Source organism: Triturus cristatus, chromosome 4_1 (genome assembly GCF_964204655.1).
Source record: "Triturus cristatus chromosome 4_1, aTriCri1.1, whole genome shotgun sequence".
In the NCBI taxonomy this organism is placed as follows: Eukaryota; Metazoa; Chordata; class Amphibia; order Caudata; family Salamandridae; genus Triturus; species Triturus cristatus.
This window is the reverse complement of record NC_140585.1, coordinates 248701537-248721536: the sequence shown is the minus strand read 5'-3', so window position 1 is coordinate 248721536 and position 20000 is coordinate 248701537. Positions and strand designations below refer to the sequence as shown.

General features: G+C 45.0%; 1 protein-coding gene across 1 annotated transcript in view; it reads right to left on the bottom strand.

Annotated features, from left to right (window-relative positions):
• Positions 1 to 20000, bottom strand: part of LOC146854204 (solute carrier family 23 member 1-like) — a 186597-nt gene that overhangs the window by 112702 nt on the left and 53895 nt on the right. The window contains exons 2-4 of the mRNA XM_085650523.1: positions 5675 to 5842; positions 4251 to 4408; positions 1916 to 2075 (exon numbers count right to left, since the gene is read on the bottom strand). Of these exons, the coding sequence (XP_085506649.1) occupies positions 1916 to 2075; positions 4251 to 4408; positions 5675 to 5842 (486 nt within the window). The remainder of the gene's footprint in view (positions 1 to 1915; positions 2076 to 4250; positions 4409 to 5674; positions 5843 to 20000) is intronic.

Sequence of the window (20000 nt, the reverse complement as noted above, 5' to 3'; positions counted from 1 at the left end):
TTAAAACATAAAAAATGTAAAATATATAATTGAATCATTTATAGAAATAGCTGCAAACAATGTATTTCTTCATTAAAAACACTTTTTTTCTATAAAACATTAATATATTAAATATTTCATGAATATATACAAATGTGTAGTTTTTTCTATACATAATTTTTAAAGTTAAAAATATTAAATATCAAAAATAATTATTACTAACAACCTGTAAACATTATTTTAAAATTCATTTTTTTAATTATTCATTAAAGAAATACATACTATAAGATATAACACAATTAAACACTTATTCAAAATGAAATTAAAGGGCACATAATTAAAAATGATATTACAAAAGGTAAAACAAATGTTATGCAATTACTGAACAAATAAAACTTAATACATTTATAAACAATAATTAAACAAATAAAACTTCATTTATAAATAATAATTTAAATCAAAACATAAACATATTTTAAAATGTACACATTTGAAAAATCAGAGTACCCTTTTCTCCTAAAACCCTAATACCCTGTGCCTAGATTTTAAATCGATATAATATTATCCAAAATTATTTCAAATAAAATAGTAAAACATTTTTAACTAATTCACTACAAAAAATCACTAAAATAACAGAAAAATAAAATAAAACAGATTAAAAGAAATAGAAATTAATACTTAAAAATGATATTTTTTACAAGGCTAGTCAAATAAACAATATTTTAACAGCAATATAAAAAACTTTTGAAACAATATTTTTACCTTCCATATTTCTTTCGCCGACAGCATATTTATGTTACACAATATTTTTTTATTCTATTTTAAGTCCAAACACCTAGAGGCATTATTGCTACTGATGTCTGAGGCTTCAGTCTTTAAGACTGGTGGAACCTGGTTGCATCTATTAATCCACTCACACATCGACTTACCCAACCATTTGTCCATGCATTCATTTATTCAACTATTTTGACATGAATTCATTGTAAATGCATACTATCACTAATCTATCCATGCAATCACTCATCTATGCAGTCATAGATGCATTCTCACATTCACCTATTCACCAATCCTTTATCCCCATAACAACAAACTTAACAATTAATATATAAGCCCTTTCACTTATAGAACAACCACACCTATTACCTTTGCCAGTTCATATTTTAATTGCTTGCAATGGTTTTCATCATTTCCTCATAAATTCTTTGCTTATGTTTCCGGTTTCTAACTTACTTTCTCTTATGTTTTATATTCATTTAAGTTATTCTCTGCTTTACCTTCAAGGAGACTGAGGTACTGTTATAAGTTTTTAAACAATCTGTACAATAAACAGTGCCAGCTTCCCAAGCCAGCTTTGACACAGTAACTAGCAAAGGAGCATTTGGTTGATTGAAGATTGGATTAAAACTGTGTGCTTGTGTTTTAGGGTGTTTGATATCAATGGCATAGAGGTTGCTGGTGTCATGGGTGAACTGTAAAGAATATGGTGCAAAGACAGCTTTAGATGGGTCATCTGGGTGGACATATGTGAACTCTCTGTCGACATGTCTAAACCTAAGCTGCAGTCCAAAATCTTACTTGCTCAGAACCATATCTTGAGACTTAAAGGGCGGAGGTAGACCTTCTCTAATTTCTTTCATAAGAAAATGTTAGAAAGGGATTAGCAATCACCGACATTAGCAATGAGCTTCAATGTAGCTGGGTACTGTAGCCGGGTATATTTGATTTCTCCTAGTGCCCCTTCTCAGATTATGCTGAAATAGAGTACTTAGTCTTAGGGAGTGTGGAATTTTTAACTCTGCAAATGAAGCACGATCATTTGGGAGGCGGTCTTTCAGGCAATCCTACCATACAGTATTGACAACATCCTTAAATATCCACATTTATTTCAAAGGCTCACTAAAAACAATAAAGACTAAAAAACCATAATAAATATTACCTCTCGTATTCTTGACTGCCACTCTCCAACAAACTCTGGTGATGAGGCATTTACAAGGCTAGCATTTTGGGTCCATTCCGGGCATTGCCACTTTGGGAGGGAGAGCATGGCAAGGGTGGGAGTCAAGAAGGCAAAGGTGCCACCTTGCAGAATTGGAAGTCTGAAAAACAGTAAGGCGAATAGTTATGGACCAGGGCCAGCTGCAGTAGTAGGTGACTGAGTGTTGGTAACAAAGCAAGTCCTTGGTCAGGAATCACAAAATGCTGGACAGATCATTACAATTAATCAGTCTTTACTATATGTTTTTTCCCCATGTATGTTTGTAACAGATTTTTATTGCCTTTTCTGTTACATTTACTGAATACAATACCAAATCATGTGTATTATATCATATTTTACTGACTAAAAGGTCAAAAGGACTTATATATATACCGCATGTAACACCTTTTAGTCTAAAGAGTTTCTTAGCTATTTCAACCATATGAAATTCTCCTACAAAATGCATCAGTTGAGATAATGTTATGGTTTAAATGAGTGTTATGGTTAAAATAAGTTTACAGACCTTGGGTGCTGGTAGTTTCACTTTACTTTACTAGTGACTTGCAAGTAAATTAAATTCCAGCCCTTCTCACCCATGCTAGATTAGTACTTCCATTGCCTTTCCATGACTGGCCTCCTGATCTGAAGCCTCAGGGACATACCAGTCTTACAGTAACCTTCCACCTGCACCTGGACTCTTCCATCTATGAGTCTACCCTGCCATGTGGTGTCACCCAAGTCCTGAACCCTTGGGGCTTAGGATGCTCTGCCAGCCTCTTTGGGTTCAGCAGAATCGATGCATGTCCTCAGCTATGCAGCACAACCACAGGCAGAACCGATGCACCTCCGCTGCTGCAGGAATTGGACCCATCACAAAGACCTGCATCGCTTCTCTTCAGAACCACTGCTTCACCCAAAGTGCACAACGCATCCTTGGTGCAAGCCCTCACATCCCTCATCAATGGCAGCCTAGATGATGACACCGGACTCTGTATCACAGTCTCGCTGCTCTTCGGAACTGATGCATAACCCCAACAACACTCTGCATCCTCAACACTGGACATCGCTTCCCAAGCCCCATCGATGGAAGCCTCAACGATGACACAGGCTCTCGTATTGCAACCTTGCCGCATCTCGGCACTGATGTTTTGCTTCAACAGCATGGCACATCTTTGAATTGGATCCTCGCAATGCTCCTAAAGCCGGATTTAAGGTACTTTGTTTAGCGGGCCTAACTGGGTGCCTGTAGCCGGCTCATGCTACATCATGGTCGGCCTGAACTTGTCACTCTGTCCCGTCTGGTGCAACCAGATATCCACAGATGGCAGTTTGTGCTTGTTGGCACTATTTCACTAAAATGTTTAAAATGCATTATCTCTGGTTCTACTACTTGGAGTTTTGATGTTTTGGTTTTGTTTTATTTATTAAAGAAAGTTCTACTTTTCTAACTTGTGTGGGATCCGTTTTGTGTTGTGTTTTTACTTTAAAGCAAACACAAGTAGATGATAGATAGAGCACTAAAACTTTTCAGACATTCTACCCCAGTCACAGATCTGGGTTGAATCAATCATTGTTCTTTATCTCACTTTGGCACCCTAGTTCAGACCCAAGTATATGCAAATCAGTCTTGACCCTGTTCCTCATGGGAATAGTACAGCCCGAACTGCCAAGCCATGTCTTCCCTGGACAGGAAACAAGCATCCTTGGCCTTGTTTCGGGGCAACACCCCTCATCAGCCAGGCTAGCTTGAATCCAGTGGTAAAGTGAGCAAGGAACCCACATCTGGGTATACCCTGCCAACTTAGGGCAAACAAAGCAAACACACGTTTTTACTTTAATACTGTTTGAAGTGTTGCACAAATATTTTACACATTGCTTTTAAGTTAAGCCTGATGGCTCTGTTCCAGTGGTGAAACTTGAGGAGGCCCCTCTGCAAAGTACCTGGATGGGGCCCCCTTTGGATTCACTTAGTATCTCTCAGGCCAGGGCACTGTGCTGAGGGGGCTGCCTGGAGCACAGGCCCACTGCACTGTAGGGACTGCGGGGGCCTTTGTTAGGCCACTGACCGGTCTTTGTGTGGCCTGTATTTTAAATGCCAAAGTGTCTGTAGTTCAGCTCCAACTAGAACTAGAGCGTTAAAAAAATGACTTCAAGATTGGGATCCATCCAGGAGAAGGTCCTATTTTAAAGAATGGGTATAATTCTGAGGGTTTAGACTGTCAAGGAAATGGTCTATATTTTAGCAGTCTAGATTAAAACAAGCATCTTAATTCAGACAGTTCAAAGCTTCACTAACCTGACTCCGAACATGACTTGAAGCAGGGTACAGATTCCGGAGACGAAGAAGATGGTGCTGATGAGGTGGCTTTGAGTCAGTGGATCATGTGTCAGGCACAGCCCTTTGGACAGGATCAATGGGATGGCCACAATACCACCCAAGGCAGTCAGGTAGTGCTGGTGAGCAGAGATAAAACACACAATATGAGAAGGAACGATCCCCACTTTTACAGATCAGTCAAACACTTTACAATTCAGTTCTCCGGTGACCCAAGTAAACCCTCCTACAAACCCTCTTCGCTTGCATAGAAAAAGCTTGAGGATGGGCAGGCGAGGTTGCCTATCTCCCAATTTACTGAAGACAAGGCCAGTGGAAGAACTGATCTCTCAGAGTGTATGATAACCAGGTGAATGAGTGTCCTTGGACCAATGATCAGCGTGTCTGAAAGCAATGGGAAGGCTCTTGGAAGCTCTAAGGGCTGGCTGAGATTTCAACAAGGGTCTTTTGAGCGGGTACCAGAGGTGATTGAGTGCAGGTCGAGGGTCTGCAAGGACTGGCTGTTGGGAGGTAAGTACTGCTAGGACATTACTGAAGATAGGCTAAGGATATCTTGAGGCCATGCTGGCTGTATCTAAGAGCATACCATGGGTCTTTGTGGACCGATCGTGAGTGTTTAAGTACCACTTGAGAAGAGGGCAGCTTGGGGTTCTTTGAAGGCACATTGAAGGATTCTGAAGGAAGGATGAAGAGGTCCGAGGGCACACTCTGGTTACTAGAGAGCAGATTGAGGTTATGCACAATCTAGCTGTACAGGCTGAAGGTACTGAGAGGGACAGCTGGATGTGCTTAAGGTGAAGTGGAGATGTGAAGGAGTAAGCCGAGATAATGATGAAGGTCTATGTGGGTCATTCTGGGGCGACTAAGAATGAGCTGGGGTCTCTGAAAGTAGAGGGAGGGTTCTACAATCAGGTTAAGGGACTCTGGGGTCTGAAGGCCGGCTAAGTACCTCCAACACCATTACCATGGAGAAAATCTGTACTTGTGTTGGCCAGACTTTGCATGCCCCATTTTCTGCCTCATATCCCAATGTCCATCACAAAGAGAGGGAGCAGAGAGAGAATTATAACCCAGGACGCACATTTTTCAGGGTCCCTTCACTCCTACAGCAAAATTTATTTATGAATTTTTAATTTAAAGTAAGCATGCCATTGTTATTAAGAATAAGGTAGTTTTCATTACCATACTACTAAATGGTGCCAGATGCTATACCTGTCAGTGTTCTATTTCCCTGGAGGAATATTTTCTATACCCATAGTATAATGGAAAAGAGAACCCACATCACGTTTTGACCCATGCACCCGACAATTAATCCAAATGATACATTTATCCCGGTGGTTGTCAGTTCACACCGACCCTCATCTCCTGCCTCCTACTCTTCTCACCTGAATACCAAGAAGAAGGCACAAGTACCACGGTGGTACGTCAGTGACACAGTAGGCAAGTTTGTTTGAATAATTGCTTTTGTGAGAGGGTATGCTGCCATTTTTGATTGTCTTATCATTCTTTGTCTTGCTGTCTGTGACAACAGCGAAAAGGCTTCCATTATCAATCTGTTAGGAAAAAAAGGAAAAGTCCAATCAGGTATTGGAAAATTGAATAGTAAAATACATTATTTAGAAAATCAAGTCTATAAAAGTGCCAAGTGCAAGAAACAAGGGGCCAGATGTACGATTATTGGATTTAGCGCTTCGCAATTTGCGACAAATTGCGAGTCGCAAATTGCGAGGCGCTAAATCCACTGTACAACATGTTAGCAATTCTCAATGGGGTCGCAAAATGCGAGGCTCATCAATATTCACGAGCCACTCGCTATTTGCGACCCCATTGGGAAGGGCTGCTTTACAGGGAAGGTGGCCTGTGAGGGTCAGCAGACCACCATGTCTGTGACTGCTTTTCGATAAAGCAGTTTTTTTTTTAAATGCAGCCCGTTTTCATTAAAGGAAAACGGGATGCATTTAAAAAAGAAAAAATGAAACGTTTCTGTTTAATTATTTAAGGGCAGGTAGTGGTCCCTGGGAACACTGCCTGTCCTTAAAAAATATTTTCCACTGCATTCATAAAGGGGAAGGGGTCTATTAGGAAGGGACGCCTTCAGAACGTCCCTTCCTAATAGAGACTTGCTATTCGTATTTTGTGAGTCGCAAATAATTTGCGGATCGCAAAATAGGAATAGTACATGGCCAACTCGTTTTTTGCAGTCGCAAAGGAGTCTGAAACCCCTCTGCGACCGCCTAAAACGGTCGTACATCTGGCCCAAGGAGTTGTACAAACATAAATGAGTTAAAATGACAATTGTGCAAATAAGCAGAGTCTCATGATGTACTATGTTTAAAATTCGACTTCTGTGATAAAAGATAATGACATTTCAATACAATTAATGCACCTGCATGAAAAATAGATAAGTCAAGACACTAGGGCTGTAGCTAAAAGGCAACATTGTAAAGTGCTAGCATCTAAAAATATAAAAGTACTGAGTGTCCTTTAAAGATGTAGTGTAGACTATGTCACAAGTTGTCTCTGAGACATATGTTTCAGAATTGACAGGAGGAGTAATGGTTTGAGCTAGAGTCAACTTATACAATACATACAATACTGTGTCTATATGCTTAGAAGCCTGCCTTTTTATTCTGTTTATTTTTAGGGATTTGCAGTGGCAGTCCCCGGTATTGGGCTGGCCTCTCATAGGAGCCGGCCGACTTCCCAAAAGAACTTGCCAAACTGAGCTAATTCCTCTGGTATGACTGTTGTGTAGATTAGCTTTAGTGCCCCTTTGCATGTTCTTGTCCCGTGCTACAAGAGGATTGGCCTTAGGTATGTTCACCTCGGTTGTAATAGGCCTGCACAGCAACATGCACAGCAGGGCCGGACTGGAAACAGCAACCAGCCGGCCCTGGGAGCAGGGGAGGGGTTGCTAGTAGTAAGAAGCACTGCTCTCGCTTTTGTTACAGGGTGCCGATATTGCAGCACTGCTGCAAAACTGCCCCCCAGTGACAAAACCGGCCCCCACGGCCACAAAACCGCCCCGCAACCTGCTGGCCCACTGAGGAAACGCCCGGTGCCCGCTACGGCCAATCCAGCCCTGATGCAAAGTGAGCAGAGGGTGTTGACACAGCCTACATTGCCCATGCCTCTGTGTCAAGTTTTTCCAGTGCACCCAGTATTCCCATATGGGCATTGTAAGAGCCTAAATGCTAGTATGTTCTTGAAGGCTTATTTTCCAATGGCTGATCCCAGGTATGGTTGAAACTGTATGGCTTCGTGTGATGCTGAGAACCCCTCTGCTCTTCTAATGTTTCTGACTAGTTTTATAGAATCGATTATATATGTATGGCAACAGATGAAAGTGATGCATTCATTGTACACCTCAGCTCCAGCAACTGTCTGCTTAGACTTGGAACATTCTTCTTAACATCATGAAGAAACCATGTGGACATTACAGCCAAAAATTGCAATATTACACTAGTATAAATAACACTTCAAAAATATTATTTCCCAAATTAGTATTTTGAAAAAGAAACACTACCCTCAGTGTTTGCTTCCAAGATATATTGAAGTAAGGCTGTGTCAAAGAGTGGAAGGCTCTATGAGTTAGAGGTGAATGGTATAAGGTTTAAGGTATAGGGATGTAGCGCCAAAAGTATAAGCTAAGAACTGCATTTATAGGATTAAAAGGTTGGGGCTAGGGTAAAGGCTTTAGTATATGGGATGAGGTGTGTAGGGTATTTTTTTTTTTACAGAGTTTTAGATAGCGCGAACATGACCCGAATCGGGTATCAGAGCGCTTTACATAGCACCGGTTGCATTATATGAGGACATTTATGTTAGGCACAGGGAGATTAAGTGATTTGCCCAGAATCACAGGATGTTTAGCTTCATTGCCGAGACTCGAACCCAGTTCCCCAGATTCAAGTACGGACGCCCTAGCCGTTAGGCCAACTCCTCTCCCCAAGATTGTAGGGTAAGATTGGAGTTAATGGCTTGGGGTATAATGCTTGTGGCATCGGTTTGAGGGGTAAAGCATTTAGGGTATGGAGCTAAGGGGTTAAGTGTTAGAAGTAATGGGGTTAAGGGTATGTGAAGAAAAGTCAGTTATTAGTAGGTTAAGGTAGCTCCCTGCAGCTAGTAATAATACTGCAATCACTAATAAGGTCCAGTCAAGTCTCAAATAAATGAATCCCTCATCAACCCTTAGTAGCTTGGCAGATGAGCAGTCAGGCTTATCTTAGGAGACAGGTGTGTAAAGCATTTATTTTCACCAAAACAGTAATTAAGTAAAAGACACAACACAACAAAAATCTAACACCAGTTTATACACATAGAGAATAATTGTACCTTTAAAATGACACCAAGACAACAAAATTCCATGTAGAGAACCGAAGATATGAATTATTAAAGTTTCGATTAAAGAATTTACTTTATTAACGCCAAAAAGTGTAACACAACAACCGCGGCTATCTGGTCGCACTGGGCCGTGACAAATTCAACGTTTTAGGCTGACCGCAATGGAGCACAAGTCGGATATGATGAACGGTTGGACCTGTCAAGTTTGTACCTTCTGAATTATTCACTTTTTTGGAGCTTTTCTCTCAACGTCAAGGAATCAGGTCTTCGGAACTGGATTTCGGGTGCACTGTGATGGCCTACTGCAGCACAATGCCTTGGTGAGGTCTGTGCCTTCATTGTTGACATCAAGGAGCTCTGTAGCTTTCAGCAGGGCAAACCAGCTTGGTCAGACCCATTCATGGTCGACCAACATCACAAGCTTGACTCTTGTCATCGATGTGGGTCTTTCTCAGGAGGTTTTTCACAAAACGTGGCAAAAAGTTCCCAAAGTTTAAGATCTTCTTCTGAAAGGTTCCTTGAGGATCAGGAATGGTTCAATAGCACCAGCCAAGGGTTCAGAAGCTCCAGTTTGCCTATTGGGATCTGGGACTCCAACTCCCACAGTGCACCTGGTCAGTCCAGGAAAATCCAGGTGAAGCTGGACAGCTGGAGTGGTCCTTTCAATGGATGTTGCAGGTGACTTCTTCCTGCACTTCTCTACTTGTTGCTGCTCAGAGAGTCTAATCCTTATCCTTTAAGACTGTCACAGTCCTTCTTATGTGGAGCCTTTAGAGTGCAGCAGGTGTACTCCTTGTAACTGCATATCTCTGTGGCGCAGTCCTAGTGTCCAGCAGGGCAGTCCTTCTTCTCCAGATGTTTCAGGAAGGAATTTGAGGGGCTCCTGCAGATCTCCCATATTTATTCACCATTCTGGGCTGGTAAGAGGTGGGCGGGGCACCTCAATGAATAGGTTTCAAGTTGCCACCCGCTGCTCTGATAACTTCCTGGGAAGTGTGGTATATGTTTGCCCCAGAATGCACATTTCACCAAAAATCAAAATGGAGAAATTCTCTACTTGGAATGTAGGTCTGGCTAACCCAACTCACAGATGAGACCAACCTTTCCATACACTCCTGTTCCAACCCCTCTCCAAATCTAATTAATGGGGGGTGGGTGGATGGGTTGTGGGTCCCATCTGGCGGAGGATCAATACCCTGAGGTGTCTTGGCGCTGAAGTTAAATGCAAACACAACTGGTGTTGTGGGGATTCTGCACATACACTGAACTATGCGCAGGAAAACTGGACCTCAGTGTATAGGGGTTGTACCTTCCTACCACCTTAGTACCCAAAATCCCAAAACCGTCCAGCTATAGTGTCTCGTTCGTTTTCCTACATAATCACAAAGCTACAAATGATTATACAACCCATAACACAACACTCCTGACTCTCCCAGGAATCGCGGTAGCAAGACATACCATTTCGCTTACTCACTCGTACTTGTCCACAATAAGGATTGTCAGAGTCACTGTATAGTTCAAAATGTTTATTTTAACTACCGTGCTCCATAACGCAGTATACGAGCCACTACCAGCAGCAAAATGCATAAACCTAAAACAGTTGGCATTGTTACAATACCATAGAATATAAAGGGGGATGTCATCATATACAGACAGTGGAAAAAGGACTATAAGGCCTAACCACCCTCCCCTTGGTACGTTGAGGCTTATCATATGAAGGAAGATCTCTGGGCTTTGTCAGCAGACCCAATATCTTAGAGCCGAGATGGTAGGTTTACATCATAGGAACAGCATAGCTATTCTCCAAGGAAAGGTCTCTCTTCAAGTGTGTGTGAACACCATGCAATCCCGTAATATCAAAGCACGAGTTTCCAGCAGTGCAGCTGTGTTTAGCATGTTTTGTATGGGTGGTAGGGACTGACCAGAACAGAATAGCAAGGGGCATGTTTATCGACTTTGCACATCATGTTCAGACTAAAATCCAGGAACAAGCAATGAACGCAGAAAGCAGACAGTTTTCATGTGAAAGGCACAAACAGAGTCTTGCAAAATAAAGTAATGTAGTAACGTGCGCAAAAGCAGCATCATGGCAGAAGAGCTCATGCTAGCTTAGCAATGTCGAGAATTACTCTAACGGCTATATAACATTAGATCATGGCCTAATTCTGGTTAAATCAGGTTTTAAGACTTGTTCTAAAAGATGATAAAGAATTTGCACATCTGATATGCTGCGGCAGAGAATTCTAAAGTATTGGGGTTCCATAACACAGGCTTTGGCCACCCAATTTGGAAGTAGGAAACCTGGGCACAGTCATGAACCTGGCATCAGTAGAGCAAAGCTGTCTACAACGGTGGTAGCACTTGAAAATATTTTTTAAGAAGGTAGGTCCTGTGTTGTTCAATGCTTTGTAAGCCAAGCACAAGCACTTGAACTTAACGCGGCTCGCTACCGGAAGCCAATAAAGCTTCCGAATTTCTGTGGAGACTGATTGGTATTTCGGCAGATTCAGTAGGATTCTTGCCATCATGCATATACTTTTATTTGCTGCCCCAACATGCAGCCCTTTAAAAAATATTAATACATCATAAACATATAGAATGTTCGTGAAGAAGTATAACTACCCAGTGCACATGGCTATCTTCCTCTTTTGTTAGCTGCTCACAACAAGATAAGTATACCATTCTGTTTGTCTTGCTTACTTTCTTTAATTAATAATACTATTATGCTATGACTAACTTATGGATGAACACATGTATCATTTGTTATTTCTACATACTGCGTTATTATTATTAACCTTAATTTTTTCGCTATTGTGAAAAGTCTTTTTTTCCATTCATTTAACGTGATATACAGGTTTGTTCAGGTTTGTTCACGTATTCATCAATTACAGGTTTGTTCCTTTCCATATTTGTTATTTTTCTCAGTTTTCCAATATCTGGTTGACTTAAACGCGATCCTTACCAGTTAAGTCTAGGGATTTTTTTCTCTAACCCGATAACACTCGTGGGATATTCTCAAGAACGTGTGATAACCATCGCAAATTTAGCTTAATGAAACTTTGCATATCGCAGTCTATTGTGCAAAAACAACGCTGTGTTAACGTAGTATTCTCAACCTGGCGGCACCATGCAATAGTCACACGATAACACGTCAAATGACGGCGTTAAAATCAACGCGACGTCGCAAAAATGCGAATCACGAATGTGAATAAAGTTGCGATGAGGCCAACCGCGATACAAAAATCAGCGATAACCAGCGACAGACCTGCAATTCCCACGCATCATGCGGGAAAATGCACTATAAAAGCTGAACAAGAAAAACACACCATAAACAAAATAAACTGCGTAGCAACATGGATGCACCCGGAACGAGTGCCCAGGTCAACGCGAACCCCACAAGCCCCACGGACCACCTGTAAGGAACCTCGGGGTTGAGGAAAGCCAAGGAGAAGAGAGGAAGAGGAATACGGGGGAGAGTCCGCATGACAACAGGATCATTGTCACAGAGGTGAAAGAACACTAACAACAGAACACTAACAACAACGACCCGACACGGTGTCATTGGCAACACAGACGGAAAAATGGCATTCCATTGTGAATGCAGTCGGAGTGTCGAGGAGGCCAAGATGCGCTGGCACAATGTGAAAAGCTAAACCAAGCAGAAACCCGCTGCCAACAGGAAGGCAGCAACAGCGAATGGAGCTTGGGAACCCTGCGCCAAAGGAGAAGCTGGAGATCGGTATGGAGACGGTGCAAGGATTTGGGAGTCCAGACACTGCTCAACATGACCTAACACAACATCAACAGGGTGAGTAACGGACAGGGACTGGGGTTCCGGGGGGATGGGCACAATGGCACACATGCAAACGACGTGTAGCAAGCACACCGCACACCCACAATGACCCTGGGTTATGTCCCTGATCCCCGTGGCACACTGCAGCACACATACAAACATAGATGCATATGTGAGAGCCACACGGACAATGCAAGTGACACCACATGACAAGCAGCATGGCTGGAGTACAATCACCATGACATTGTGCATGCCACAACACTGAGGTGGCTGAGCGTGGACTAGGCCTGGGCGGTAAATTTCGTTCCGCTCGCTGAAATTGCGATATTTTGACATTTTCGTGTTCCGCGGAGAGCGCGAAAATGTCAAAACTTTCGCAACCTGCCGCGAAACGGAAGTATTTTTCTTGTTCGCGCTTTAAAAATGCATTCTCGCGCGTGTGGTCGCGACTTACCGGGTCCCTGCGTCCGCCGACGAGTTTTCCTATCCGTTCGCGCGCGCCACAAGATGTTGGATTGTTGGTACCCGGTCCCGCTATCCCACGAGAGTTTGCAATCGGGAACACGTCATTGCGATCTCGAACAGGAAATAAGCATCGCGAGCAAGATGGCCACTCCCATTAGCGACCACATGGGCAAGTTGGTGATATATTTCCCCGTGAGCACACAAAAACATATCACGAACGGGTTGGAAAAGCAATCTCTGCATCTTCGCAAAAGTTTTGCATGCTCGCGGAGATTTTGCGCAATTTCGCGATAATTTGCAAAAGTCAATTTCGCAAATTCTGCCCACCCTTAGTGTGGACCACATCCGGAAAGGAGCAGGTCACATCCACATGCACAAACAACCACTGACGTCAACAATACATCTCCAGAAAAATAATGCACAAGAGTACAAAAACCGTCCAAGAGCACAAATGACCCTAGTCAGGGATATAGAGTTCTCAACTTTAATGTATCATCAGGTATCCTGTCAAGCAGTCATGCCGGAGGGGGGGGTGGGTGTAGGGGGGGGCGGCTGGGGGAAGGGTCATAGTAGGGGGTGGTTGTTTGAAGTTTGAACTTTGTTTGGCTGCTCCAATTTCACGGGGGTACTATCTGTGTGGGGACCCCGCGCCCTGCGAGTCTATACTATGCCTACGGGGGGCCGCCAGGGGGCGGGCCTCTAAGGATTATCCTGCAGGGTGACTGGGCGGAGCAACGATTTACCCATGTACTGTGGACTCATAGCTGGGAAATTTATGCGATGGAAATTGTATTTTGACATGCCCAGGCGGGGGATAGTCGTTGCTTGTATTGTTTTCTGAGTGTTTAAATGCCAATAAAAATATTCAACAAAAAAAAAGAGCACAAATGACCCTAGTCGCCAACATCACCGCACCTTAAAAGCGCAAAAGCCAAAGGCACACCACCTCCAAGGGATAAGGGGCAGCAAAAGTCACAGCTGCAGGTGCGACTCTCCCACAATGCAGCAGACACACATAGCAATGACAGCACATGACACACAGTGCAACACTTACACAGCAGAACAGATGACACAACTGGGTTCGACTGTGCGTAGAAAATGGCCAATCACATCTGACATAGCAGGAAACTGTGAGATGAAAATGTACGTGTACAACCTCACCTACGTCATGTAGTACAAATGTCCACTGTCCCGCATCAAATAGCCCGCCCTTCCCAAGCAGTCACAATGTACATTGTCATGTAGCCTGTATGTAAACTTGAACAATGTGTGAACATACATGCCTACACAATGTCAACAAGCATCTCCCCTTCACATTGCAGAGGGACAAACACCACCTCCAGCAGAGCAGACCAGACAACTCTACAGTGATGCTGAAGAGGACCTCCACACTTCCAACACCGACGCCCTACAACAGTCCATAGACATCTTAGGCAATCGACCTCCAGGAGCAGGGCAACACCGCTGCATCGAGGATACCCCACCCTCTGCACAGACAACACAGCTTGACGCACCCACCACCCCGGCTGTCTCCCAGCTGCCCACCGAAGCACACATCGCATTCCAAGGCCAGGTGTCAGACTGCCAGAAGGGGGTGGCCGAACATGTGTGGGTGGGGTACTACCTCATGGAAGCCGAACTAGATCACACACGTGGGTGTCTAAGTCCAATCAGGGCCCACCTACACTCCCCAGCAGAGACCCACACTGCAACATAGACACATGCCTTTGTACATTTCCAGTACTGAACCACACCCAGAGCCACGGGATAATCATCCACACCCTCACGCTGGACAGGCGTACGCCGGCCCAGTTCACTCCTCTTACATATTGCATGGGGGCAACAAAGCTACATGTGCAATGTCTCACCCGCTGCCTGCACTGACATGGCTGCATCCGCTGTACACTGCGCAATGTTGTGGGGCCTGGGGCCTTAATTCATACATCATGAGCACATGGACACACTGAGATAGTTCATTGAACTGGCAATGGGCATGTGAGCTTGACACCTTTATTGGCATGGTCTCATGAAAAGTGCTGGGTGTGTGTGGGGTGAGTGTAAGCCAGCCCTCCTGGAGCCATTGGTGCTGGCAACAACTTGAACAGTGATCACAATTAAAGCGGAAACAGAAAACACCAGCATAACAGAAACAACTGTGAAGCATCATGGTGGTAGCCGGAGAAAGTACAGTCTCCAGCCAACATGCAAGCAGAATGGACCATGATTTGTGGTGCACTGAGTTAGTGGCACCTGAAGAGCTGAGCAGGGTATCAAGCTGATGATGGCACCCACGACAGGTGTGAGCAACTCTGATGGCCTGGCAGTAAGACACTTCCGACTTCGGCACCTGTTGTTTGGAGTTGTTCCTGGCAGTGGTGGCGTGTGCATCCTGCGGTGATGCGACATCCGGGCTGGTCAGGACTCGATTTGATGTGTGTGCCCTGGTACACAGCAGTTGAGGCCGGAGGCAGCAGACAGCGCAGGGCCAAAGACACATGGCCTTGATGGCCCCCAGTCCATCGACCCAGAGGCCATCCAATATGCAATCAGACAAGGGCTATGACTTGAGCTGCACAGAGTTAGTGGCCCTGGATGCACTGCGGCCGACACAGGCACACCGCCTGGGACGGTGACTTGCGGTGCAGTGAGACAGGGCCACGCGAGCTGAGCGGGTCCTCGTCGATGTCGAAGGTGAATGTAGCGTTGGTTTGCGGGGGACAGTGGAAGGTGTCCTCCAGGGCATGATGCTGAGGGCAGAAGCCGGCCGGAAGCGGCAAATGGAGGAGTGGAATGCTACAGCCTCGTTTTTGCCACAAAGTCAGTATTACTGACATGATGATGAAGACACCCCCCAGTCCATTGACTCAGTCTCCACCAAACTTCAATCAGAAAGTGTCCATGGATGTCGGGGAACAGACTTAGTGGCACTGGAGCTGAAAGGGGATGCAGTCTGCGATGAGCGCGGTACAATGACATCAAGTCTGCCATAAATAAATCATGACCGAGTTCCCAATGTATGACCTACTCGACCGCAGTGTATGCCGGAAGCAGCGGTCCACATGGGCACACAGACATGTGTGGTTGAGATGCTGATGAACCCTATAAATGCCATGCACATACTTTGTGTCACTACATCGAAGGGAGTATAGTGATTTAAACCCAGCATTGATATGTGTACTCGGCCATTGTATAATCAAGACTCAGTTCCAAATGTGTGACCTACTTGACCGCAGTGTGGGCCCGAGTGAGCGGTCAGCAGGGCCCCATAGCCACGTGTCGTTGGCCCGCAATGCACAGAGTTAGTGACACCAGAGCAGTTGTCTGCAGTGTTCAATCACCTCCGTAACGATGATCCTGTTCTAATCCAGACTGAACTGCGTCTTCATCTTACTCGTCTCCTTGTGTACAATGATATGAACACCGCCATGCAGAAATCAAGACTCAGTTCCAAATGTGTGCCCTACTCGGCCGCAGTATAGGCCGAAGGCAGTAGTCAGCAAGGGACCACAGACAGGTGTAGTTCGAATGCTATGCATAGAGTTGGTGGCACCACATCGAAGGGAGTACACAGATATAAACTCAGCCATAAAGTGTGTACTTTGCCATTGCATAATCAAGACTCAGTTCCAAATGTGTGACCTACTTGACCGTAGTGTAGGCCGGAGGCAGCGGTAGAGTACGTCAACGAGAAAGGAGTAAAGTGGGCCTGTGTCGCTGAGGCCGTGATGGTCTGAGGAGGCTGCCACGGTCGCGGGCCTTGGGCTTGGAGCTTACGCCGGCACGTGGTGTGCCCTCTTTGACACACACCGGTGTCGGAAGATGAGCAGTGAGGCCTGGCTGCGCAGGGGTGGGCATGATGGGTTTGGGGACCAGCAGCCCGGGATGCAGCAGGCGCACAGGATCACAGGCCGCACCACTCACGGCGTCGGCCTCGTGGCGGGGTGGGAGATGCCGCACTGGCAGACATGTTGGGCATTCCAGAAGAGAACCACGCCCAGAGCGACGTGCTTTTTATTCACACCCCTACGCTGGCCTGGCATACACCGGCCCAGCCCAATGCGCACACGCTTACAGGGGGGGACATCACAAGCTCCATTTCCGCGATTTTACTCACTGGCTGGGGTGACATGGTTAGGTCCACTACACTCCAAACACCAGCAGTGCATGTAGACATGGATATGTCTGTGGTCTGCCTACTGCAGTCTGTCCTGCACATCTCCGCCACACTTGGCATTGTGTACAATCTCATTCATGAGTCACTTGCCTCCTTCGCACATGCCTGGTTCCCACCTCTCCCCACATTCCGCTATTGTGTGGCTGAGGTGCCATGCCGTTGATGGCTCATGTACATGGCTCACCAAGGTTGCCACAGTAAGTTGTGCTGTCAAGTCTGGTGGGTGGGTATGTTGTTTGGCATGTTGTATGTGATTTTGTGAAGTGTGCATTGCCAAAGTTGTGAGTTGCATGATTGTGTAGTTGTGGTGTGTGGTGTGTTCATTTGGTACTTGCAAATGAACAGTGCATTCCCATAGGTGCCATCCTGGAAGCGCTGGTTGATGTTGGACTGTCGGAAGATGAAGGAATCATGCACACTGCCTGGGTAGTTGGCGATGACATTGGTGAAGAGTCCCCGGTGAGCCACTATTGCCTGCACATTGATGGAATGTGTGTGCTTTCTGTTGCGGTAATTGTGTGCAGTGTCGGCAGGGGGCACAAGTAGGACATGTGTGCAGTCAATTGCCCCCAACACGTGCCGGAATCCAGCTATGGCGTATAGTCCTTGCTTGGTCTCCAGCTGTTCATGCGCATTGTGGGGGGCGTATAGGTACTGGGGGACCTAGCTGATGATGGCATCCAGGACAGGTGTGAGGAACTTGGATGGGGCTGGCTGTGAGGTTGGGAGGTACCAGAGGCCAACAGGTGCAGCACAGCCTGCAGCTTTGTCTGCAAAGGGATGTTGGTTGTCCGCTGTGTTGGTACTGTCAGCCTGTGGGCAGTGATGTTCAGGATGCGGAGGATGGTTGTCCTTTTGAGCCTGTAGTGGGCATTGACATTGTCTGGTGTTAGGTCTGTGAGGCTGGTGCATTTCCTGAAGGTCCATTGTCTTTGTCTGCGCTGCCTCTGTAGTGGTCTGGGGGGTGGTGTTGGAGGGAGGACCAGGGGGCGTGGTGATCCTGGGTGTGGTCGGGGTGGGTGTTATTGCCCTTTCGGGGCTCTGGGATGCATGGTGAGTGGCTCCATGGCATCAGTTGTTCTTCATGTGTGGCTCTGGGCTGGGCTCCCTTTGATGGTGCAGGTTGTCGTCCGACTTTGCACCAGGTCAGAGCAGATGCTAATTCCTGCTGCTAACGTGCCTTATCGCATGTTTTGTGATCTTATCACTGATGTGGCTGGTTTTGAGAATGTTGAGGTGTGGTGTTGTCGTGGCTTTTTGCTCGGGAACACCTACTCTGCATCTCATTAGCGATAGTTGCCGTCGTCATCTATGGCAATGTTTTTTGAGGATGCTATCGTCGGAAATCTGGTGATATGGGCTGTTTGCACCAGCTTGTGAATGGGGCGGTAAATTTATCGCAATTTTGGCTGCGATAAAGTGCTGATAACTTGGCGATAGCTCCTTGAGAATATGCCCCTCTGAGTATTAATGCTGCCTTTGTCATTTCTTTTTTTAAACAATATAAGTATTAACGACTTTATGAGGTGAGGTGCGACTATGTAGGCGCCTCACCTTCTCCCATTTAAAATCGAGTCATGTTTTTTTCCAAAAGACTCACCCGGTCTCCACGGTAACACGTGTAGAACCTTCTGCTCCAAGGCCTGAATCACACCGGAGTTGACGTCAGACGTCAGCTGATTGAGTCCTTCTTCTCTGCTGACGCCCCCTCCTTCAGCATAGCCTTGGCAACAGCTCTCACAAAGCTGTAACGGCTACGCTGGAGTGAAATTGACAGCAACGGAGCTCTCGGATGTCTTTGACCCAATAAATCAGTCCTTTGAACCTATTGCACCACCTTCTGGCTATCACAGGTAGTTCCTAACTTGCCCATTTATATTTGGGAATTAACCCCATATTTATTTATTTATTTATTATTTACAGAGTTTTATATAGCGCTGGCTAGACCTGGAGGTATCAGAGTGTTTCACATGAGGATTAGCGAGTTACAAAATGACGTCAGTCACAGGAGCCTAGTTTAACAAAGAGAAAAGAAAAATACAGTGTTACACAGTAACATGAGTTACTAGAGCATAGCTTAACATATACACACAACCTATGGGGTATAGAAGGAAGAGGGGAAGAGTAAAATGGGGTAGAAATGAAGATTAGGTCAGGAAAGACCGACAAGGGGGAAAGTAATTTAGGAGAACCAAAAAGACAAAGTGAAAGTCAAACAAGGCACCTGAACAAGCCCATATGAACAGTCAATTCAATTGACTGTGACTCTTTTTTTGCTAATAAGACCATTTTAACGCATTTATAGCCCAAATAATTGAAATGGACATTAATAACTACCAGAATCAGGAAGAGTCAGGGCTATTAGGAGACAACATTAAAATATACCTACAAGAGGAGCTTAAAGCCTACCTTAAAGAGGCAGTAGGCGCTGCCTTGCACAAAAGGAAGAGGGGATCTCCCTCAGAGGATAATTATTACTCCCTCTCCAACGAAGATCTCCCTTCTACCTCCCTTCCACAAAAAAGAGGGAAAGTTGCGCACAAAAGCAAACACTTAAACAAAGCGCATGAATCTGCTTATACTACTGGTAGCCCTCGTGCTACAATAGATACAGGTGCTCGTAGCAGCACAAGAGAAAATGGACACCTTATTGGGGCACAAAGAAAGGTTGCCCCTAGCGGCACATTAAGAACGAGTGACCTTATTGGTACAATAGATCATGATATCCTATTGTCATCAGCAGATAACACCACTGATCTGGACATGGATGAATGTATTTTTGACCCAGAAGACAATTTGATCTTTTAGACGATTTTGATGATGACATGGATCAACCCTCTACTTCCCAGGGAATTAAGGAACCCTTCGGGGTCGAGATGTTCAATCCCACCATAATTAAACACCCTCGCATTACTGATTGGTGGCCATTAGACCA